Raw genomic sequence first — 25,715 nt, forward strand, 5'->3', positions numbered from 1 at the left:
TCAGTACTACAATTCAGAAGTTCAACTCCCTTTCTGTTTGTTCGTTTGTTTGTTTGTTTTGAGACGGGGTTTTCTGTGTAACATCCCTAGTTGTCATAGAACTTACTTTGTAGACCAGACTGGACTCTCAGAGATCTGCCTGCTTCCCGAGTGCTGCGCCGCCACGCCGCACATCTTCAACTCCTTTTTCAGTTCCTTGATCGCTCTACAAAAGCTGTGATAAATAGCTAAGTACTCCTACCACGAGTAACCTAAAAAATGCCCACTGTCTTTGAGATCTCTTGACTAAGCTGCTTAATTATCCTGCTCCAAATCTTTAGGCTGGCCTCAAATTTGTCGTATGTAGCCAAGGATGGCCTTGATTTCCCCAGCCTTCATTTCCTGAAGAGCTGGAATTTTGCCTTCACAGTCTCATTGCAACCTTGTATAATTACTATGGCAAGTACCTCTTCGGTTGTAAGGTTTGCCTCATTAAAGGAAATCCATCGCAAAGTCTTCAATTAAAAGAATCTGTTTTTTGTGTGAAAAAAACCGCACACACGTGGGAGGAGCAAAATATTTCAATTCCCGCCGCTCACAGGTGAGGGTTAGTTCCGCCCACCCTTGCTTTAAAGTCCTTTCAGTGGGCGGAGCTGCTGTCAATCTCGCATATTAGGAAAATGAAGGGGACCTCGTTGTCTACGTGCTCCTGAGGGGCGGGGTCGGCAGACTGGGCGCCAGCGGATTGGCCGGGGGCGTGGCCCTGCGGCTTGGCTCCGCCCAGGCTCTCGCACGGATCCCAGCCCGAGTGACGGGAGGGAGCTCTGGCGGCTCCCGCTTCGCAGCTATGGCGCCTCGGGGCCGCGCCCAGTCCCCAGTTTGCCGGTGGAGCCTGAGCTCTTTCCTCGGCTCCGTCCGACCGTGAGGACCCGGGCGGCTCCGAGGGAGCGGGGAACGCGGCCGGCGACGGGCACCATGAGTAGCGGCCGGACCCGGGAGGCGGACAGCCCGAGGCGGCGCGGCACCTGCTGAGAGAAAAGAGGGAGCGGCCCGGCGCTGAGGTGCGGCGGAGGCTGGTCCGCGCCTCGGCCATGTCGCTGCTGTGCGTGCGTGGTGAGTGCGCGGCCGGCGGGACCCGAGGCTCCCACGCCTGCCCCACACGCTTCTCGTAGCGCCCCGGCACCGCCTCTCCCGAACTTCACTCCTCGCGCGTTCCCGGGGAGGGGGAGCGGATATGTTCACAGTCACTTGTAAACATTCGACGAGTCGGGCCCCCCCCCCCCGCTCTTTTCGTCCCCCCCCCCCCTTCTGCAGTGGACTGTCACCTCTTCATTCTGGCAGCCGTGTGACGACGTTGCAAGGGGTCTGATGAGAACGGATTACTTAGGGGACCGTCTGTGGTCGGTGCCTGTCCGTAGCCGGCAATCTCTATTCTTCTCCCTGCGCTCTGAAAGTAGTCGGCTTGGTAGCAGCTTCTTTTTTATCACTCTGTGTTAGTGGTACAGCTGTCACATCCCTTTAGTGTATTTCTTGATTTGCATCTTACTGTTGTCTGGCTCCTCCCTGGCTCCTTCCCTGAACCTCAGCCTGTGTCTAGGCTAAAGTTATTCTCTCATCATAACACTTGGACGAAGAATATGCTGGCCCCTCTCCTTTGGAAGCAGAACATGTAGATACGGTTTATTTTACGTTAGCGTCTCTCCCTTTCTCTGAGGACACTTGATCCATCCAGGAAGGCATGTGTGTTTGTGTATTTTTTTTTTTTTTTTTTTTGGTTGGTAACAAAATAGTCTTGTTATGTAGCCCAGGCTGGTTTGGAAGTCGTGATCTAACTGCTTCACCTCCTGGGATTACAGGAAGCTTTTATACAACTAGATAGAGCTTTGGAGTTTTAGTCTTAATGAGATACGGTGCCCTGGACTTAGCTCAATGTGAGTAGTGACTATTTGCTGCTGGTTTTTGCAGTATTCCAAGAGCCACACTCCGTAGAAATTTTGAATGAATGCAAGAACCGTGGTTTTAGAGAGATTATCTGGTCAGAAGAATTAGGGTTTGGATAGCTGAATGTGATCTTGGGAAATTCCAGTTAGAAGCCAGTCGTTGAACACAATGGTATAATAAAGTGGCTTGATTGTGAGAGCACACTTAACCACTACGACCTTCCCAGAGTCCTTTCCTGTTGCTTTTTACTGGATAGCTACGAGTTCATGTTTCTTTTGGCTGCACAGATTAGAAGCATTGTTGTTTGTGATCTCTCTGATTACAGTGTTTCCCCCAGCTGCTGGCAAATGGAACTGCTTTGGGTTGCTCTCATCCACTGTCTCATTAAATCTGCACTAACCCCAAATAGGATTTGGTTATTTCTGGGGATTATGGGAGATACAGTTTTTCTTCTTTAGTGGTTGATTTTTCATTAATGAGAATTTTGCTTTGGTTTTAGGGGAGGCATTTTCCCTCAGCAGCTGGGAGTCTATTTATTCCTTTAGATCCCTGCTGCCCAGTAGCAGGATTTGGGAGAGGTTGTGTTTGGAAATGCCTCTTGGACAGTTTATTAATTCTGCTGCCACACCATACAGAGCTAGACCTTATAAAGACTCTTTAGGTAGGAGCATTTTTAAATCAGAAGTTATTTGTCTGAATTTAAAGAAGTAGAAAAGCTGCTGCTGTTCTTATATGCTTTAATATCAGTCAGCTTTCATTGTCTGGAAATTCTGTTATTTAGTCTGTCACTGTCTCTGTCTGTCCTCTCTCTCTCCCTCCCCACCTCTTTCTCTCCCTCCCTCCCTCTCCATCCCCAGCCTTAATCTAGAGTCAGTCCTCCAACCTCCCGACTTCTGAGATTACAGGTTTGTGCTACCATGCCGGGTTTGCTTCTTGCTTGTTTGCTGGGGTTTGAACTTAGTTCCCGTGGCACATTAAGCACACTTAACCACTGATCTAGACACTTACTGGTCTTTGTTTTTTTGGGGGAAGTGGGCAGGGCAGAATCTCACTTTGTAGCCCAGGCTAGCCTTGGCCTTCTGAGTTTCTGGATTGCTGGTGTGAGCTATTACACCTGGCAAAACTAAATCTTATACAGTGACATTCCTTGCATTATATTTTGACAGCTGGAATTTGTTGTTTTGTTGCCGGGTTTTTGTTGTTGTTTTGTTTTTGAGATAATATTTCCTTTTGAAGCCCATAACTCATTATGTAACCCAGGCTGGTCTTGAATTGGTGGTGATTGGTGGTGATCCTCCTTCCTTAGTCTTCTAGGTACTGGGATTGCTGTACCTGGTCATATATACATTTAATTCCAGAATTTGGGAAGCAGAGGCAGGCAGGTCTCTGAATTTTAGGCCAGTCTGATCTACATAATGAATTCCCTGCCAGCCATGACTACATAGTGAGACCTTCTCTCAAAAATAAGCAAATAAAACCAAAACAACTCCACAAACAAGTGCTGGGATTGTAGATATATGCGGCCACCACCACCCCTCACTGGGAGGAGGGATTCTATTTATTGTCTGAAAGCAGACTATCTAGTGATACTATTAAACAACTCAATTTCAATTCATCTTGGAGTGAGTGGAATTGGATTAGAAACTTTTCAGGTTGGCTGGTGGCACATGCCTTTAACTGGAAGGCTGAGGCAATTGGGTCTCTGAGTTTGAGGCCACCCTGGTCTACAAAGCAAGTTTCAGGATAGCCGGCTACACAGAGAAGCACTGTCTCTAAGGAAAAAAAAAAAAAGAAGAAGAAAGAAAAAGGAAACTTTTTCATGTAGTAAACTTGATATATAAATTCATAAATTGTGTTTTTTGTTTTTATTGTTTTGCCTTTGACTTTATTATTTATTTGAGACAGTCTCACATACCCTTGAATTCCTGGTCCTCCAGCCTCTACCTGCTGAGTGCTGGCCAAATTGGTTTGGATATAACCATCCCCAAACATCTCCAAGAACTTATTTCCATGGTCTAACTCTTCAATCATGCCTTATTTCCCACAAGTTAAAGGCTCTCAGTATCTTGACTCCCATATGCTCTCTCATATGATTCTTGCATATCTTTATAATTTTATTATAGCTTATGTGTATGAATGTTTTGCCTACATGTATGTTGGTGTACCACATGCCTGCCTGATGCTCTGGGAGACCAGAAGAGTCCATGGATCCCATGGAACTAGTGTTATAGATGGCTGTAAATGACCATGTGGGTACTGGGAATCAAACCCTTGTCCTTTGGAATAGTAGCTAATGCTCTTAATTCATGAGCTATCTCCTCAGTCCCTAAAACTTATTTATTTAGTGTGTGTATGTGTGGAGGTTCATGCCTTTTGTGGAGGTCGGATGATAACTAGCTGGAGCCAGTTCTTTCCTTCTAATGTGAGGTCTGGAGATGGAAGTCTGGTTGTTAGGCTCGGCAGCAAGTGCCTTTGCCTATAAGTCACCTGGCTAGTCTTAGCTCTCCTTTTTGATATATATTCTTCTTCTAAAGGATTTATTTTAAATTATGTGTATATATGTATATCTGTGTGGGGGTATGTCCACCTGTAGACACAGGTGTCCCCAGAGTCCAGAAGGGACAATTGGATGCTGGAGCTTGAGTTACAGGAGGGTGAGACACCCCTGTGTGGGTGCTGGGAACTGAACTCAGGTCCTCTGCAAGAGCTACAGTATGTGCTCTTAACTGCCGCAGCATCTCTCGAGCGAAGACACTTTTACCAGTACTTCGCTCTTTTTTATTTTTCTTTTGGGTTTTCAAGACAGGGTTTCTCTGTGTACTTTTGGTGCCTGTCCTGGATCTCGTTCTGTAGCCCAGGCTGGCCTCAAACTCACAGAGATCCGCCTGGCTCTGCCTCCCGAGTGCTGGGATTAAAGGTGTGTGCTACCACCGCCCGGCAGTACTTTGCTCTTTAGCGATAACTTCATTCTGCATCTGCTTTGGTCTGTGCCTGTATCCTAAGAGACTTACATCTTCTATTTATCTAAACTGTATTCTTCTTTTCACAGTTTAAAGTGTACCTACCTCCGTTGAAAACTTCCTTAGTCTTCAGTGACCTTTTTCTCCTTTAAACCTTAGTGAACTTGTGGTCTGGACAGTGGCTCTAATTTGGCAGTGAATCATATACACTGGCATTGGTCTTGTATTGTTACACTTAAGGTGACCTGGACAAAGGAGACAACATCGGTCGGATCAAACTGCAATTGTCTTGAGCCGAAATAGTCCCTTGTAAGGGGCACAATGAAAAACTAGATTGAGGAATTGTTATTATTGAAGAGGAGATTGGTTAGACTAATAAACAGTGTAGAAGCCCTTTGAATAAGATAGAAGTTTAATTCTGAGTAGATTTAAGATGGAAAGGGTCGTAATAACAGATGAAAATAGTTTAAAAGTTTTTCTAGATCACTTTGTCAGTAAAAGGATAGAACCAAGATAAATGGGCCAGTGGTTTAAATTATAGAGTTTTGTCAGGTGGTGGCTCTTTTCTGTAATCCTAGCACTTGAGAAGCAGAGACAGAAAGACCAGGAGGTCATGACCAGGCTAGGTTTTGTTGAGAGCCTTTGCTGAAAGACCAAATATAAACAAATAGCTAAATAACTAATAAAATTATTGGAAACTTAATTTTAGCTTAACGGAAAGAAGACCTTTATGTTAAGGGCTGGGGTTATGGCTGAGTGGTAGAGCTGCCTCACAGGTCCAGTCCCTGTGTTTGATCCCTGACACCACAAAAAGGAACAAAACCCAAAACAACGTTGCCAGTTATGGTTTTTCTTAAGAAAGAAATGTAATAGACTGCTTATGAGAACTACTTTACATTGTAAGCAGTGAGTGAAGGAGTTGGAGGGATGTCTTCCTTTAGGTAGAAGGTTTGTCTGTCTGTCTGTCTTTCTTTTCCTTCCTTCCTTCCTTCCTTCCTTCCTTCCTTCCTTCCTTCCTTCCTTCCTTCCTTCCCTCCCTCCCTCCCTCCCTCCCTCCCTCCCTCCCTCCCTCCCTCCCTCCCTTCCTTCCTTCCTTCCTTCCTTCCTTCCTTCTTTCATTTTTAAGAAACCATTAGTTGCCAGGTGCACCTTTAATCTCCAGACTGGGGAGGTAGAGTCGGGTGGATCTTTAAGTTCAAGGCCAGCCCATTCTTTAAAGTGTGTTCCGGGGACAGCCAGGGCTATGCAGAGAAATCTTGTCTCAAAAAAAGGGAATCATTATGTTATGGATTTCACTTTGATTTTCTTTAAACATTTTTTCTGCCCCCCCCCCCCCCCCCCCCCCGAGACAGGGTTTCTCTGTATAGCTTTGCACCTTTCCTGGAACTCACAAAGATCTGCCTGGCTCTGCCTCCTGAGTGCTGGGACTAAAGGCGTACGCCACCAGCGCCCAGCTCTTTAAACATTTTTAAAAATATAACAAAACATATTGGCTGGTCTTGGTACATGCCCATAATCCCAGGCAGAGGCAGGCAGATCTCTGTGAGTTCAAGGCCAGCTTGGTCTATATAATGAGTTCTAGAGCTCTGGGATATGTAGAGAGACCCTGTCTCAAAAAACAAAACAAACTATATATTTCTTTAATATGTTTTGGTACAAGTTTACTCAGAATAATGATACTATTTTGTTTCTGTTGTAGTCAGTTTAATATAAGAACAACCACAGTAAACTAAATAAGGACTTTTTAGCTTTCATTCTCTTGGTATGCATGAATAACTTCAATATAAGAATTTTGAGAATTGGGCCTTTTATATTCCTTTATAATTCAAATAATTGAACTATGGATCCTGATTCCAATTTCTTCCATAAGTGTTCGTTTCATTTGTGGAAAAGTAGTTTGGCATTGGGTGTGGTGGCACACATCCGTAGTCCTAGCATTTAGGGGGTGGACTTCGGAGGATCAGTAATTCAAGGCCAGCCTGGTCTACATGAGAACTTGTTTCAAAAAGAAGAAAATAGTTTTTGGGCTGTTAGTAGTGGCGCATACCTGTAATCCCAATATGCTGGAGCTGTGGCAGGAGGATCACCATGAGTTCAAGGCTAGCCTGCACTACAGAGTGAGACCCTTTAGAAAAGAGTCTTGAAAATTTAAAAAGCAGTGTATTCACTGTGTATGTAATTCAGTGGTAGAGTGTTGGCCTACCATAAGGAGACTCTGAATTCAGTCCCCAGCATGGCAACAAGCAGTCCCTGAAAGTAATAGATGATAATAATATATCTCAAAATTTGAGACTATGCAGAAAAGTGTAAAAAGGAAAATAAAATTCTTCATGGTTCCCCCCCCAACCCCCGCAAGTCATTTTTTAAAAAATTCACAACCTTTATGTGTGTGTTGGGAGCTGAACCCTCGGCCCAGTGCCTGCTGAGCAAGTGCTGTACACTGAGCTACACCTAAAACTTTGTTTTTGGTATAAGGCAATTGCTATGCCTGGTAAAACATTCAAACAGTCGAATGTGAGGTGAAAGGAAAATGTTTCCCTGTAATCATTCTTTATTTCTCACTTCTTACTAATAATTACTCTTTACTGTTTTGTGTACCTCCTCCATGGAAACAAATACATAAATACAATGAAATTAAAAAACTTCTGTTCTTCTAAGTTTGACTTGTGACTTACCTGTTCTTTTCTGTTTTAAAAATTATTTATTTATTATTTTGATGTGATTGTATCTGTGCCTACATAAGTTTATGTGCTCCTGTGTATGCAGGAGCCCAAGGAGGCGGAGAGAGCATCAGATCCCAGGAACTGGTTGTAGGTGGTTGTGAGCCACTATATAATGCTGGGAGGCAAGCCCCATTCCTGTGCATGAAGCACCACTGAGCCATTTCTCCAGGCTCTGTTCTTTAAATACACACACACACACACACACACACACACACACACACACACACACACACACACATATATATAAACTGGGCAGCATGTACACTATGGAGCGTCTGTGTCACTTCTGTCTCACACACACAAAATAAGTACTTTTAAACATTTTGGCTTGGCTGTAGCTTGGTGACAGAGTTCCTGCCTGTTTGCCCAGGGTCCTGGAGTCATTCCTGCACCACAATTTCCCCCATATTGCACATGTATTACTTCCATTTTTAAAGTAAAACAGTTTTTTTTAGTAATGTTAAGTGAGCATAGTTGATTTATGTTGCAACTTGCCCTAAAAGCGCTTATGATTTATTGTCACAAATTAGTCTTCCAATGAACCTAAAGGATACTGATAGGAAACTTACAGGTTAACTTTGATGGCTCAAACATTTATAGGATGTTCATGATCAATATGTGTCCATTCTACTCAGAATAAATTTTGGTTTCTAGCCACTCGGGCAAGTAGGGATGATTTTAATGTTTCCAGGCATAAGGGTAGATTGATAAAACATTTTTCTTATTTTCCCTTGACAGTATTGTCATCTACTTTATTTAATTTCTTGTGTGTTTCCATCACATTAGAATTCTGGTAATCCCCGTCTTTACAAGCCAGTAGTTAAGGGATTCCTTTTACTTGACTAAGGTACCAGGAAGTTGGTTGTGCCTTGTCCTTTCCAGGCACCAGGCAGCAAGTGAAGGAGGAGAGGACCTGCTTCCTCTAATATGGCTCCTGTCATAAACTGTGTAAGCAGCACATTCTCTGATGGCTTAGGTTTGTTTGCTTGTTTTGTGATAGTCTCATGTTCTTAAGGCTAGTCCTAGAGTCCTGATCCTTCTGCCTCCAGTTTCCAAATATTGGGATTCTAGGTGTGTGCCACCACTTTGGCTTCATTTCTTTGTTTATAAAAGTATGGTTTCTCTAAGATTTGGGCTCTTTAGGCAAATATGCTAAAGATATGTATAAAATGTCTTCCAAACCTAAAGAATCATGCTTTAGCTGAATTCTTAAATCCTAATTACCTATGTTGTGTTTCAGACTTACTTTGCTATGAGTTTGTTTAAAGTTTGGGCTGTGTATCATTTGTAAATATTTGTTGAGTACTATCTCTATGCTTGCTTATGATAGAAATTTATATTAGATATTAGATAAGAGGCCATAGATTCTACCTATCCCCCCCTCCCTTTTTTTTTTTTGGTTTTTCAGGACAGGGTTTTTCTGTGTAGTTTTGGTGCCTGTCCTGGATCTTTGTCTGTAGACCAGGCTGGCCTCGAACTCACAGAGATCTGCCTGGCTCTGACTCCCAAGTGCTGAGATTAAAGGTGTGTGCCACCACCACCTGGCTTCTACCTGGGTTTTAAAAATATGTCCCTAGCTGAGTGTGGTTGTGAATGCCAATAGATAAAGGCAGGAAGACCAAGGACTGCCTAAGCTACATAGCAAGATACCATCTCAAAACAAACACAGAGGCCTCTGAAATGGCTCAGAAGGTAAAAGTGCTTGCTATGCAAGCCTGATGACCATGGCTCTGAATTTGATTCCTGGAGCCTATGGTAGAAAGAGAACTGAGTCCCAAAAGTTGTCCTCTTACTTCCATGTGTATATATGCTGTACATACACACACACACACACACACACACACACACACACACACACACACACACACACACACACCACCACCACACCACACCACACACACATCAATGATAAACAAATAAAATAAAAGTAAAATAAACATTAAAAAAGAAAGATGAAAATGCCTGTATAAATCCAAAGACTAAGCTTAGGACTATTAAATCTGAGCTAGAATAGTAAAACAATGTAATTTTTTTTTCCTGTACTAGGGAAATAACTATTGTTTTTTTAAAACCTTGTTTTGTTCTGTTTTCAGTGCTGAAGATTAGACTCAGGTCCTCACACTTGCTAGGCAAGTGCTCTGTTACTGAGCTCCATCTCCAGCCCTCTTTTTCTAATTTTTTGTTTGTTTTGTTTTTGAGGCAGGGTCTGGCTTTATTTCCCAGGCTGGCATCTAGAGTGCTAAGATTATACACATACACAACCCCTCCTGGGAGGTTAGCCAGACGCTTCCACTTACAGCGGCAGGGCACTGTGCTGCATCTCACTGTGGATGGCTCTACCGTGGTTCACTTACTAGCCTGGTGACAGTGCAGATTGGGTGAAGTAGGCAAGCGAGTGAGGTCGTTAAGTTAAAGCAGGAGACTATAAAGTTTCTTCCCGCTTTCACTGTGTTGGCCAGTGTGGTCCAGGACTTTCAGTCGTCTGCGTCAGCTTCAGGAGCACTGGAATTACAGCTGAGTGTCAGCATACACATGGGTTTTGTTTTCTTTTTTACTGTATTGCCCATTGAACCCAGGGCCTCACACATGGTAGGTACGTGACTTATCACAGTTATACTGCAACCCGTTCTAAACTTAAGAAATGTATCTTACGTGTGTGAGTGTACATGCTTGTGCCATGGTGCATGTGTGGAGGTCAGAGGACAACTTTCAGGAGTTGGCTCCCTCCTTCCAGGGGATCCTGAGCTTGAGCTCAGATTTTCAGACTTTCATGGAAAGCACTTTACCTGCTTTGCCATTTTGTTGACCCTTAGCCTTTATTTTTTTAAGAAATGTTTTTATTAGCATATGTTGAGTATACAGAATAATGGGTTTCATGTTTTTCATCATATGGAGCCCCCATCATGCTCTCTTGTTCTCTCTCACTCTAGCTAATCCCTGTAGCCTTCTTTCTACTTTCATGTTTTTGTTGTTATCCAATGAGGATCACCAGGATTGTTTACAGGAGCCCATATACCCTACTAGTGACTATACCATTGAAGAAAACACTCTGCCCCCATCAATTGCTAAATTTAAAACTGAAGGATTGGCTGGGTCCCATGAGCCTCTCCTCCCTCTATGACAGGCAGATCTCGAGCAGATAATCACAGCTGCTATTACGTTCAAGAGTTTGGTAGCTTGTTATGCATGGAAGTCAGTGTTTCACACCGCTCCCCAACTTCTGGCTTTCATGTTCTTTTGCCCCTTCTTCTGTGATACCTCCTGAGCCTTTTAAGGAAGTGAAATAGATATCTCATTCATGGATTCAAGTCATTTATTCCTCCTCTGACCACTTATGAATTTCTTCAATCACTGATAACTTCTGCGGAAAGAAGTTTGTATGGCCAAAGTTGACAGCATTATGAATATATAGGCATAAATAGAGTTATTTAGAAGGCAATTTGACAGGCCCTTTTTTAACTTAAAAAAAATATTCTTTGAGACTGGGTTTTACTAAATTGTCCAGGTTGGCCTTAAACTTGTGGGCCTCCTACCTCAGCTTCTTACATAATTGGGATTACATTTATTTATTTGAAACAAGGTCTCACTGTGTAACCTAGATGGACTTTGAACTCCTCATCCTCCTGCCTCAGTCTCTTGAATCGCTAGATTACAGCCCTGTTACTCTAGGTTTGGCGGTATAATGTTTCCTGATGAGATTTGAACTACTATAGAAAAACTGTGAAATCTCACTCCCATCTTTTATCTCCTACCTCCCACTTAGTCTCATGTCATCTAGGCTGGCTTTGAACTCAGTAAGTAGCTGAGAATGGCCTTGAACTACTGATTTTTCTGTCTCCTCTTCCTCCTCAGTGGTGCAATTATAGGCATGCTCCATTCCTACCTTTTTTTTTTAAGGTTTATTTATTTATTTAATTTATATGGGTGTCTGCATGTATATCTGCATACCAGAAGAGGGCATTGATCTCATAGGACTACAGTTATAGACTGTAGTGAGCCACTATGTGGGTGCTGGCAATAAAACACGGATTCTCTGGAAGAGCAATCAGTGCTCTTAACCACTGAGCAATCTCTCCAGTCCCTATTTATGTAGTTTTAAAGACAGGCTCTTACTGTGTAGCCCTGGCTTAGTAGACTAGACTGGCTTTGAACTCACAAACATCCTCCTGCCTCTACCTTCCAAGTGCTGAGATTAAAGGCATATACCACCATGCACAACCCTGGCTTATGTCCTTTCCCCCCATTCCCCCCCCCCTTTGCCCTCCCCCAGCTGAGGACCATACCCAGGGCCTTGTGCTTGCTAGGCAAGTGCTCTACCACTGAGCTAAATCCCCAACCCCATAATTTTGACTTATGTTTTTTTAAAATTAATTGGTGTTGTGTGTGTGCATATGTGTACATGCATATGAGTGTGGGTATGTGTGCATGTGTTTTGAGGCTAGAGGTAATTCTCCTGGTGATATTTATCAGGAGGATGTCCATCTTATTTTCTGAGTCAATTGCTGGTACCTGGGGTTCATTTATTAGGCTTGCTTGGCTGACCAGCAAGCCCCAAGGAGTCTCCTGTCTCTGCCTCCCCAGTACTGGGATGCATGCCATCATGCCTGGCTTTTTTATGTGGGTGCTGGGGATCGAACTCAAGTCCCTAGGCTTACATGGCAAATGCTTTATGATAGGTTTTCTGCCCCCCCCCCCCCCCAAACACTAGGTTTCTGTGGTGATGCAGTAAGCCAGATCAAGCTGAATTGAAAAAGTAAAACAGGTTTATTCTGGGCAGGTTCTCCAGTCCCACCAAATGAAGCAGGGAGACTTTATAGGTTGTAAGCAAGGGGTGATGACCGTCTGCCACCCGCTGGGTTTGTATGGGCAAAAGCCGAGTGCTTTAGGTGAGGACTTGGGCTGCTGGTAACTTTAGGTAACTGCTGCAGTAGCTACGAAGATTTTGGAACTGGGCTTTTTGGCCCTTTGTTCAGAGACTCTCTGAAAAGGCGGGGTTTGGAGGGAGATAGGAATGGGGCTTTCCGAATCATGCAGGGGCAGCTGGAGGTTCCAACAGAACACTTTACAGACGGGCTTTGTTTGTTTGTTTGTTTGTTCTTAAAAGTTTATTATTTTTATTTATGTATGTGTGGGCTTCTCAATGCAAGTGCATACAGTTGCCCATGGAAACCAGAAGAGGGTGTCAGATACCCTGGAGCTGGAGTTACTGGTGGCTCTAGTCCTTTGCAAGAGCAGCAAGCACTCTTAAATACGGAATCATCTCTCCAGGCCCCCGGCTTACTTTTTAAATAGCATTTTAAATTTATTTATTGTGATGCTGGAGATTATGCCTTGCACATGCTATGTAAGAGTTCTTCCACTGGCCAAGTGGTGGTAGTGGTGCACTGGCCTTTAATTCTAGCACTTGGGAATGAGTTCAAGACCAGCCTGGTCTGCAGACTGAGTTCCAGGACAGCCAGGGCTACACAAAGAAACCCTGTCTTGGAAAAAGCAAAAAAACAAAACAAAACAAAACAAAAATCAGCTCTATCACTGGGCCATATTCCCAGGATCCCTCCCTGCTTCCTTGTGCCTTTTAAAAATGGTATCACTGTGTAGCCTGAGCTCTCCTGGAACTCAAATTCTCTGTAATCCCCTGTCTTAGCTCCTTAAGTACTGCGATTACAGGTGTGAGCCACCGTGCCCAGCCTTGTGGAATTTCCCTTTGTACATGCAGTCTAGATCTAGCTGCCTGAGGAAGGTTACACAGCCAGCTTTACATTCACTGCTTGGTTGTGGTCCTCTCTGTGATCCTGGGGAATGGAATAAAAATTGAGTCACAGGGTACACTTCTTTTCCCTTGAGATAGTATCTCATGTGCCACAGCTTAGTCTTCATTGTGCAGCTAAGGATGACCTTGAATTTCTGCTCTCCTGCCCTAACCACCTGAGTGTTGTTATTACAGTCATGTGCTTGCCATCTTGCTGGTTATGTAGCATTCGGGATCGAATGCTGTAGATGTAACCAACCGTCATATTAAATAAGAAACACAGAACCAATGCAAAGAAGAAAGCCAAGAGATCAGAGCTAAGAGCCTTACTGCCTGCTGCAGCTAGCCTCTTAAGCCAAGAGACCTCTCTGAAAGAGAGCTACTTCCTGTGTATTTGTCTTTATATAGTCTTTCTGTTCTGCCTTCTCATTGGTTGTAAACCCAAACACATGACTGCCTCGTCACTGCCTGTATGTACAGCCCTCCAGGTCTTCTATGGTATTGAGATTAAAGGCATGTGTCTCCAATGCTGGCTGTATCCTTGACCACACAGAGATCTACCTAGCTCTTCTACCAAGTGCTGGGATTAAAGGCGTGCACCACGAACACCCAGCTCTGCTATGGCTTGCTATTAGCTCTGACCCCCAAGCAACTTTATTTATTAACATACAAATAAAATCACATTTCAAGCCAGGTGGTGGTGGCGGCGGCGGCGGCGGCGGCGGCGGCGGCGGCGGCGCACGCCTTTAATCCCAGCACTTGGGAGGCAGAGGCAGGCGGATCTCTGTGAGTTCGAGGCCAGCCTGGGCTACCAAGTGAGTTCCAGGAAAAGGCGCAAAGCTACACAGAGAAACCCTGTCTCGAAAAAACCAAAAAAAAAAAAAAATCACATTTCAGTACAAATAAAATACCACCATAGAATGCTAAACTGCAGGCATAGTAGATAAGTATTTTGACAACTGAGCTACATCCCTAGCCTCATGTTAACATTTATGTTTGACTTAATAACAACCTTTAATTTATTATTTAGTGACAATGCAGTATTCTTTCTCAAATCCAAAAGCAGCTCTCCTAGTTAGCTTCAGCTGTCGACTTGACATAGCCCAGGGTTATCTGAGGGAGTCTTGATTAAGGCAAGGCTACACAGAGAAACCCTGTCAAAGCCAAGGCTACACAGAGAAACCCTGTCTCAAAAAACAAAAAAAAAAAATGCTTTCTGTAAAGATTGAAAGCCTAAGTTTGAATTCCCAGAATCCACATAATAGCTGGACTCAGTAGTATGTGTCTGTGATCCCGGGAGATGAGAACAGAGACAGGAAAATTCTCCAGGGCATGAACAACAAAAAGGCCCAAACAAGATGGAAGATGAGGACGACACCCAAAGCAGCCCTTACCTTCATATGAGTGCTTACATATGGATGCACACACATGAGACAGGGTTTCTCTGTGTAGCCTTGGCTTTGACAGGGTTTCTCTGTGTAGCCTTGGCTTTCCTGGATCTCACTCTGTAGACCTGGCTGGCCTCAAACTCAGAGATTCACCTGTCTCTGCCTCCCCAGTGCTGGAATTACCAGTGAGCCATCTCCCTAGCTCCTGAATCAGTAATTCTGATCTGCTCACTATTAAAAGAGCACACTTATGAAATCACAATAAATTACTGAAATAAAATAAGGTACCAATAATTGACATTTAAGAACATTGGTCTGGCAGCATGCTTTTGTGGTGTCAGTATTGCTTGCTTAGGAGAATAGTCCAGCTGTTTCTAGTAGAAGCCAGTCAGGAGGTCATAACCTCTGCCCCTAGTCAGATGATGGTAGGTGTTTCTTGGTTTCTGTGACATCTGCTGTTGCTTTCTAATTTCCTTGGGATCTAGTTCCATGGCTTGTTCTAACTAGAGAGAAGAGGTAAGGTAAGCCATGAACATACTTCTGAGCACATGCATCTTAATGACTTGAATTCTTACTTGTAGCTTTACCTTACAGGCTCTCAGTATTACATAATAGATAATGCTAAATAAACATTTGATTTGGGTTCAGTGTGTTAGTAACTTAATAAGTTTTTGAGACAGTGACTCACTAAGCCCAGGCTGGCCTTGAACTCAAGAGATCCGCCTGTCTCTGCCTCATGTGCCACTATGCCTGACTATTTATTTGGTATTTTCAGACAATGTCTCATATAGCACAGACTAGACTTAAACTCTTCCATCCAAGTACTAACCAGGCTTGACCTTGCTTAACTTCTAAGATCTTTTAAAATAGATCAGAGTGCTGTGACTATACATTTTCATCAAATGTAGAGGAGGATGACCTTGAATTCTTGATTCTATTTCCTTCACCTCCTGAATGCTGGGATCGTAGATGTGTGCCATCCCACTCAATTTATGTGGTTCTAGTATCTCATGCATGCAAGGTAAGCACTCTACCAGCTGAACTACATCCCCAGACCTAGTTAATGAATTTTAATAAATACCAATAAATGGGTCTGCTACAGTGGTCTACGGCTCTAGTTCCAGCTACTGGGGAGACTGAGGTAGGAGAATTTCTTGAGCCAAGGAGTATGGGGCCAGCTTGGGCAACATAGTGAAGCCTATCTACAAAATAATAAAATAGCAATTATGATTTGTGTGCTAGATAAGAGACTCTTGGCACTGGGACTCAATGAATGCTAGGCAAGTACTCTATTCTTTAGTTACACCTTTTTTTTTTTTTTTTGGTTTTTACGAGACAGGGTTTCTCTGTGTAGCTTTGCGCCTTTCCTGGAGCTCACTTGGTAGCCCAGGCTGGCCTCGAACTCACAGAGATCCGCCTGACTCTGCCTCCCGAGTGCTGGGATTAAAGGCGTGCGCCACCAACGCCCGGCTAGTTACACCTTTTATCCATGTTTTATTTTTTGAGACAGGGCCTTACCAAGTTAACCCAGGCTGGCCTTGAACTTGGAATCTTCTTGTCTCAGCCTCCCGAGTAGCTGAAATTACAGGATTGTACCACCAAGCCTTGTAAGAGCTTGCTTGTTCTCTCTTTCTCTTTCTGTCTCTCTGTCTCTGTCTCTCTCTCTCTCAGGGTCTCACTATGTAGCTCTATCTGTCCTGGAACTTACTATGTAGACTAGGTTGGTCTTGAACTCACAGTTTCCCCTGCCCTGATTCCTGAGTGCTGGGATTAAAGGTGTGTACCACCGCACCCAGCTTTGTAAGAGATCTTAAAATATCATTGTTAGTTATTAAGTTAAACATTAAGTTGACTGAATTTGAAAATACCTTATTTTTCTTTACACTTCACTAGAATTGTAATAATCACTTGATTTAGAAAGTAGTAGGTAGGTGGCTGAATTGACCTTGTCCTGTACCTGTGTAAGCAAACTTGGATTGTTTCTGATAAATAGTAACTATAGAAATCTGATAGTGTATTAATGTAAACACAACTGAGGCTTACTTATTTATAAAACATTTTAAAAGATACATGAGCACTTGTATGTATTCAGTTATAACCTGGATTGTGTTTACTTTAGAATTAGTCATCGGCTTTGTTAGTTGAGGTTTGACGTAAGTACTTATTTGTCTTTTGGTTTGAAAAGGACCTTATAGTTAGTAAATTATTTTGGCTCTTGGATAAATTGTGTTTTTAAAGTACAAGGCATCATATTTGTACATTCTTCATTTTTAGTCTCTTCAATTTAAGATACAAATCTATGAAGTATAGTAGAAATTTACCAGTGATATTTAAAGACTTTTCAGATGGGCTGGGCTTGTAATTTAGTGGTGGAGAGTGCTCACCAGCATATGAGTAGCCCTGAGTTCAATCCTTAGTATTAATCTAAAAGGAAAAAAATAACTTTAAGAACTCTATAGGAATGCAAGAAATCATATATACATTATTTAGTTTTGTTTATGCTATCTATGCTATACACTATCCATGATACCTTCCACTTTTATGTGGAATTCAGGGATTGAACTCAGGCTGCCAGGCTTGCCTGGCAAGTGCATTTACTCACTGTGACATCTTGCTGCCTCCCTGACTACTTTTAGATAGTCTTACTGTCTCGCCTAGGCTAGTCACGAAAAGTATATATTAGAGATTAGAGGCTGGTCTGGAACTGACATACTCTCTTTGTCTGTCTCTGTTTCTCTTTCTCGTGTGTGTGTGTGTGTGTGTGTGTGTGTGTGTGTGTGTGTGTGTGTGTGTAAAAGTCAGAGGTCAATTGATGTCAGATGTCTTCATCAGTTGCTCTCTTCCTTACTGGGTTACTGAACCTGAGCTCACTGATTTAGTTAGGCTAGTTGGCTGGTGAGCTCCTGAGGTGTCTGATTACCATCCCTGTCCAGTGCTGGAATTACAGGCACTCACTGCCATGCTGTTTATTTGTTTTTTTTTTTTATAAGTGCTTGGGATATGAACTCAGGCCCTCATGCTTTCATAGCAAGTACCTTATTGACTGAGCCATCTTTTAATCCCTTGGAACTCTAGATCCCACCTCAGTCTCCTTATCGCAGGCATGTGCTACTGTAGCTGGCCACACTACCATATTTTCACAAAATTAATTTTGTTTTTCTTTGACTTGGTTTATGTTGGCATAAATTATAGCATTAGCTATTTCAGTTGGTGTGGATCTGATATTAGTGCTGTAGTGAGAAAGCTGTGGGCTGACCAAAGTGTAGGCTTTCAAATCTGGGCTTGAATTTCAGAGTGCACTGTTTAATTAAGTGTGAGGCCTTGGACAGTTGGCTGTGTTTTAATTAATCTTTAAAGAGGAAATTGTATGTTGTATGGTGGGTTTTTCTTTTCTTTTCTTTTCTTTCTTTATTTTTTTGGGGGGGGGGATAGAGTCTTACTATAGCCCTGGTAATTGATCAGCCTAGCTCTTAAGTACATGAGTTATAATTTCAGTCTTTTCTACTTTCTTTTTTTTTGAGATAGAAATTCAGCTACATACATTTAGAGTGTGGTGGTTTGAATAAGAATGGCCCATATATTTGAGTGCTTAGATATTAGGGAGTGACACTGTTTGAGAAGGATCAGAAGGGTTAGGAGGTGTGGCCTTGTTGGAGGTAGTGTGTCATTGAGGGTGGGCTTTGAGGTTTCAGAAGCCCATGCCAGGCCCAGTCTGTCTCTCTTTCTGTCCCTGCTGCCTGTTGATCAGGATATAAAACTTTTTTCCTTTTTCTTTTTCTTAGTTGTTCAAGGCAGGGTTTCTCTGTGTAGCCCTGGCTGTCCTGGAGCTAGCTCTGTAGACAGGGCTGGCCTTAAACTCACAAAGATCTGACTGCCTCTGCTTCCCGAGTGCTGAGATTAAAGGCGTGAGCCACCACTGCCCAGATAAAAACTTTCTAATGTAGATTTATAGGTATATATTTATTTAGTGTCTGTATGTGATGTTGAGAATTGAACTCATGGCCATGCATGTGCTAGGCAAATACTTTATCACTGAGCGACACATCCCAGCCCCATGAAGAGAAAAAATTAAAAAAAAAATTGAGACAGTCCAGACTGTCTGGGAACTCACTGTGTTGAACTTATAGAGATCCACCTGCCTCCTGAGTGTTGGGATAAAAGATATGTACTACCACACACAGGTCAATTTTAATTTTAATTTTATTTTATTAAATTTTCTATTGACTTTACATATCAACCACAGATCCCCCTCTACTCCCTCCTCCGCCCCCCCAGCCTTCTGCCCCAACCCACCTCCCATTCCCATCTTCTCCAAGGCAAGGTCTCCCATGGGGAGTCAGCAGAGCCTGGTACATTCAGTTGAGGCAGGTCCAAGCCCCTCCTCCCTGCACCAAGGCTACGCAAGATGTCCCACTATAGGCATTGGGCTCCAAAACGCTGGCTCATGTACCATGGATGGATCCTGATCCCACTGCCTGGGGGCCCCCCTAAACAGTTCAAGCTAAACAACTGTCTCACCTATCCAGAGGGCCTAGTTCAGTATCATGGGGCCTCCACAGCTGTTGGTTCACAGTTCATGTGTTTCCACTAGTTTGGCTGGCTGTCTCTGTATGTTTTCCTATCATGATCTCAATGTCCCTTGCTCATAGAATCTCTCCTCTCTCTCATCAATTGGACTCCTAGAGCTTAACCTGGTGCCTGGCCTCGGATCGCTACATCTGCTTCCATTAGTCACCGGATGAGGGCTCTGTGATGACAGTTAGGGTATTCACCCATCTGATCACCAGAGTAGGTCAGTTCAGGCACCTTCTCAACTATTGCCAATAGTCTAAGGTGGGGTTATCCTTGTGGATTCCTGGGAACTTCCCTAGTACTCTGTTTCTCTCTATTCCCATGATGTCTTCATTTATCATGGGATCTCTTTCCTTGCTCTCCCACTCTGTCCCTGTTCCAACTTGAAACTTCCGTTTCTCTATGTTCTTATCTTCTATCCCTTGCCCTCCATTACCCCACCCCCTACCCCAAGTTTGCTCATGTAGATCTCATCTGTTTCTCCTCTGCTGGGCGATCCATGCGCCCTTCCTGGCGTCCTCCTTGCTTGCTAGCCTCTCTAGAGCTGTGGGTTGCAGTCTGGTTTTTAAAAATATTTTGTATGTATAGCTGTTTTGATGCATGCATATCTGTGCACCATGTTCATGCAGTGCCCTCAGAGGATGCATGCATATCTGTGCACCATGTTCATGCAGTGCCCTCAGAGGCCAAAAGAGGGTGTTGGATCTCCTGGGACTGAAATGGGTGATAGGATTCAAACTCAAATCCTCTGGAAGGGCAGCCAGTGCTCTTAACCACTCTCCATCTCTCCAGCCCCACAATGAGGATATTTTAAGTTCTTCCCATCTACCCTTTTCTTTCTCTTTAGTCTTTTGCCTTTAACACTTCTGTCCGTCCCTCCCCCCCCCCATTACCCTTTTCCGTGCTTGGGGTTCTTTAAGATATGGCTTCTGGTTTGATCCTTTATCTGCTTTTCTTTTCTAGAGATCAAAGTAGAAAATTGAGGAGATGTATCCTCCCCCTCCCTTTTAAAGATAGGGTCTCCTATAACTCAAGATGACCTCAAACTTCCTTTGTAGGTGAATATGACTGATCCTCTTGCCTCTATCTCTCAAGTGCTGAGATCATAGTTATGTGCCATCATGCCTGGCTTAAGCACCCTTGTTTCCCTTCAATTTTAGAGTAAGTCCAGGCCTAAGTAGTTACCCACACTTTTTATTCATTAGGTCACAGGGAGTTTCTAAGTAGAAAACATTGTTGGTTCTATCTTGGCAAGAGTTCAAAGAAGCTAGGTGTGGCAGCATATACCTGTAATCTTAACACTTAAGAGTTTGACACTGCCATGAATTATATAGTTATCGGCCACATTGTCTACATAATGATGTCTTGTTTCAAACAAAACCACAATAGCAGCAACAACAAAACTATGCAGACACCTGAGTGTGGTGGCACATGCCTTTATTCCCATCACTCAGGAGGTAGAAGCAAGTGGATTCTGTGAGATCCAGAATAGCCAAGGCTACAAACAAACAACAGCAACAAAACAAGCAATAACAAAAATATACAAACAAAAAAGAAAATGAAAAAAATGAGAAAAAGAGTACAGAGATGAATTATCATTTCCAGGTCTCATAATGTATGATTCCTTCAGTCTGTCTATTCAGACTTAAAGAAGCAGTACTAATTATTAAATTACAGAAATGTATCGAATCTCTGAAGGTAGTATTAGTGCAAGCATGTAATCCTAGCTCCTGAAGAGGCTGAAAGAGAAGGACACAAATTCAAATCCTGTCTGTGCTACAGATCAAGTTTAAAGACCCTGTCTCTAAATAAAGCAAGTGAGCTAGGAGCTGGGGATGTAGCTGAGGATAGAGCACTTGTCTAGCATTCCTGAGGCCCCAGATTGCAGCCCCAGTAACACACTCATGTGTACACACACGTAATTATTGGGGAGGCAGGTTTTTTTTTTTTTAATTTTTCTTTTTTTTTTTTTTTTTTGAGACGGAACTTACTCTGTAGTTCAGCTTAGCTTTGAATTCATGGCATTCCTCCTCCCTTAGCCTCCCATGTGCTGGAATTATAGGCATGAGCCACCATGCTTGGCTGGAAAGTTGACTTTAAGATGGATCTAGTCACACAGATTGAGTTGATATCAGGTCCTGTATTGGTTTTGACTGTTTTTGCAAGAGAGAGTTTTGCTCTAATGGTTAGAATCAGACAGTCCAGTATTGTCTGATACAGCTGTTATTTTTGTTTAGAGTACGAGACTCAGGAGGGCAGAAAATATCTTTAAAATTGGTGTGTGTGTGTGTGTGTGTGTGTGTGTGTGTGTGTGTGTGTGTGTGTGTCTAGGTCAGAGGATGACTTTCAAGCGTCAGTTTTCTCTTTTTACCTTTACATGGGTTCTGGGGATTGAGCTGAGGTCAACAGGCTTAAGCAAATGCCTTTACCTGCTCAGCCATCCCAGTGTCTTGACTCTCCTTGTGTTGAGTGATGCAGTGCTTGACAGTGGACAGTCTATAAATGCTGAAGTAGTGTATGCAAAACACAGAACATCTTTGCATTAGAGACTGCTAATGCCCAACAGTCTGGCTTGCCTTCACAAACTAATCTCTCTCTCTCTCTTTCTCCTCTTTCCTTCTTTCTTTCTCTCTCTCTCTTTTTTTTGAGACAGGGTCTCTAATCCTGGCTGTCCTTGAACTTGCTTTGTAGATAAGGCTAGCTTTGAACTTGAAAAGATATGCTTGCCTTGATTCCCTAGTGCTAGGATTCATAAATTAATCCTTAATCATTCACATACTTTATTTTCTCACATCCCCCCCCCTTTTTAAAACTGTCTCCACTTCTATTATATTGTTACAAGCCACCATCATCCTTTATCTAGACTACTTCAGTAGGTTTTCAGTGTATCTTTTTTTAAAAAAATAATTTGTGTCCTCGTAAGTGCATTTTCAAAACAGTAGACAAATAGACAGAGATATCTTCTAAAAAATGCAAATCAAATCCAGTGGCTTCCCAGTATATCTCTCTCATTTTTTATTTGTTTATTATTACTGTTATTGGCTTTTTTTTTTCAAGGCAGTGTTTCTTTGTATAGCTCTGTAGACCAGACTTGCCTCTGCCTCCTGAGTGCTGGGATTAAACGTGTGTGCTACCACTACCTGGCCTATTAACTGGCTTTTAAAAAGATTTACTTTTACTAATTTTAATTTTTGTAGGTGTATGTATGTCTAGGTGTGGGTTTGTACATGTGAATGCAGGTTCCAGTGGAAGCCAAAGGCATTGGATCCCTTGGAGGGATCTATTTAATTTATGGTAATGAGCTAGCTGCCTGACATGGGTGCTGGGAACAGAACTTGGGTCCTCTGGAAGAGCTCTAACTGCTGAGCCATCTGTCTTGTGGCCCCTGTACTAGCTTTTAGAGACAGTGTCTTGCTATGTAGCTCAGACTGGCCTTGAACTTGTGATCTTCTTGCCTCTGTCTCCTGAGTCCTGTACTACCATGCTCAGCTTTATCTCTAGTTTTTAGAATCTATTTCCTTCCTGAGTTTGGAGATCTGACATTCTGACACTGATGGAGTCTATTAAGAAGTATTTCCACTCCTCCCCTCTCCCCAACCAAAACACATACAGAAATAAAATATGCCTGGAAAAGCAATTCATTAACAGCGGACAGAAAGGCTTCAAAAGACACACTAGAATTTAGGGGTTGTCTTAGGGTTTCTATTGCTGTGAAGAGACACTGTGACCACGGCAACTCTTATAAAGGAAAAACATTTAATTGGGTGGGGCTGGCTTACATTTTCAGAGGTTTAGTCCATTATCATCATGGTGTGACATGGTGGCATGCAGGTAGTCATGGTGCTGGAGCAGGAGCGGAGAGTCCTACATCTTGACCGCCACAGACAACAGAAAGTAGTCTGAGATATCGGGCGTGGCTTGAGCATATATGAGACCTCAAAGCCTACCTGCACAGTGACACACTTCCTCTAATAAAGACACACCTACTAATAGTGCCTCTCCCTATAGGCTTATGGGGGCCAGTTACATTCAAACTACTACAGGAGTCTACATCCAGAGCTAGTATGGTGGTATAGGTTGGGTAATCCCAGCATTGGAGAGGCCCAGACAGCAACTGACTAACCCTGTCTATATTGAACACTCACATGGAAGTTGTGTACCTTTGCAATCCTCTCCTCCAGTTTCTTAGGAAAATCCTCTAACATGCTGGTGGGATTAAAGAGATATTCAAGCTCCACTCACTATGGAGCTAACAAAGACAGCTACTAGAAAGATGTTCTTATCACTAGACTAGGGCATGGGATTCCTCCCGAGCAACAGACCTTGCAGTCAGAGGACCAGTACTGGAGTCCCAGCTCTATTGGTCTGTAACCTGGAGCATTTAAATCTCTTAAGACCCAGGTCCTTATCGGTAGCATGGAAGTACTAGTAGGATTTATCTCAAAGTTTCTGTAGGGATTAGAACATTTAAGAGATTTAGTTACTTTTCTCATGGCTCTGTAAGAGCACTGTTGCTCAGAAATGTCATAGGTGTCTCTGCTGTAGCATTTATGTTGTAACTTTGTTTTATTTAGGGGAGTGATCATGCTTGTGCTGCCACCCTGAGTGTGTGGACGTCAGAGGACAAGGGAGTCATTCAGATTCTCTCCGTCCACCTGTGGCTTCAGGAGATGGAATTTAGACCATCAGTCTAAACTTTTTTTTGAAAGACACTTAAGAGATGACATGTTTTGAAATTTATATTAAATTATTGTCTAGTATTCTTATACATAATATGCTTGAGTTAGCTGGGCGGTTGTGGTGCATGCCCTTGATTCCAGTACTCGGGAGGCAGAGGCAGGTGGATCTCTGTGAGTTTGAGGCCAGCCTGGTCTACAAAGTGAGTTCCAGGACATCCAGGACAGGATCCAAAGCTACACAGAGAAACCCTGTCTTGAAAAACAACAACATGCTTGAGTCAATCTAAATGTTTGAGTTCTAAATGACTGGAACTTCATATAGAATACTTTAAAAATATGGATAAAATATAAGCAGCCTTTAATGTTGTCTCCCAAGATTTGGTTGGGAAGAAATGGACAAGTCCTTGCCAAATATCTATGTAAAAATCTCCTTTGGCCGAGCTTTCCTTTCAGAACATGTACAGAGCTGCTTGCACCTTACCTGTCAACTGTCCTTGGCTCTAATGTTCATCCTTGCTGTAGTTAAAGGGGCAGGATGATAGATAGGGTCATGCTATGCATATGAGTGCTTAAAAACATGGGTTACACTGTTCGGCTTTCTCTTTTTTGAAGCTAGTAGTGAGATTCCTAGAGCATAATGGACTTCACATGTGAGTGGCAACTGACTGAGTATAGAATTCCTGGGTTATAGTGCTTTGCTATTAGACAAAGTTGATGGATGCTTTTCACTGGAATTTTTAAAATATGTTTTCATTTGTATTATTTGATATTCTTTGAGAACTCTCAAGTTGCAAATATAGATCTTTATCTGAAGAAAACTTCTATATTTGAAGTTACTTCTGTTCTAAGTACTCAGGAAGCTGAGGTGGGAAGATCATTTATACTCACCCGCTTGAGACCAGTCTGGGTAACATAGTAAGACCCAGTCTCAAAAAAAAAAAAAAAAAAAAAAAAAAAGGGAAAGGGGGGGGGAATAGGAGATAGGCTATAGCTGAGTTGGCAGAATATATAATCCCAACTCCCAGAAGTCAGGAAGTAGAGGCAGCGAGTTCAGATCGTTCTTGGCTCCATAGGGAGTTTGAGGTCAGTCTTGGATACAGGAGACACTGTCTCTACAACAAAAGCAGTAATAAAAAGTTAACTTAGAAGAAAACTAAAGTGATAATGTAGAGGAAAAATTTAAGAAACTCCTTAAGAGTAAAGAGAGCAATATAAATCTTAAAGGGGGCTGGAGAGATGGTTCAGAGGTTAAGAGCACTGACTGCTCTTCCAGAGGTCCCAAGTTCAATTCCCAGCACCCACATGGTGGCTCACAACAATCTGTAATGAGGTCTGGCACCCTCTTCTTTATACATAATAAATAAATAAATAAATCTTAAAAAAATCAACTTTAAATTTTAAAGGAGAGAAATCAGATACAGCATGTAAGCAAAAGCCAAGAGTGGTAGCACATGCCTGTAGTTCTGCAAGTTCAAGACCAGCTTGAAATGGATTCTAGGTCCCGTCTAGAAACAAAAACAAAAAGCAAAACAAACATCAGCAACAAAACCCAAACCAGAATGTAATTAGAGCCCTAACACAAGGAAAACTGGAGCTCCTGAAGTTGACAAAGAACAAATGGACAGGCATGGTGGTTCATGCATATGATCCCAGTACTTGGGAGGTGGAAATGGGAAGATCAGGAGTTCAAGGCCAGCCTCAGCTACATAGATTTTTATATTTTT

At 42.8% G+C, this 25,715-nt stretch overlaps 1 protein-coding gene across 9 annotated transcripts in view; it reads left to right on the forward strand.

The window, feature by feature from the left end:
* The first annotated feature begins 785 nt into the window (after positions 1–785).
* Unc13b (unc-13 homolog B) overlaps positions 786–25,715 on the forward strand; it is a 211,657-nt gene continuing 186,727 nt past the window's right edge. For all 9 annotated transcript variants that reach the window (XM_042271038.2, XM_016004589.3, XM_042271034.2 and 6 more), the window contains exon 1: positions 786–1,092. In XM_042271038.2, the coding sequence (XP_042126972.2) occupies positions 1,071–1,092 (22 nt within the window). In that variant the 5' untranslated portion in view covers positions 786–1,070. The remainder of the gene's footprint in view (positions 1,093–25,715) is intronic.

This window comes from Peromyscus maniculatus, chromosome 2 (genome assembly GCF_049852395.1).
Source record: "Peromyscus maniculatus bairdii isolate BWxNUB_F1_BW_parent chromosome 2, HU_Pman_BW_mat_3.1, whole genome shotgun sequence".
In the NCBI taxonomy this organism is placed as follows: domain Eukaryota; kingdom Metazoa; phylum Chordata; class Mammalia; order Rodentia; family Cricetidae; genus Peromyscus; species Peromyscus maniculatus.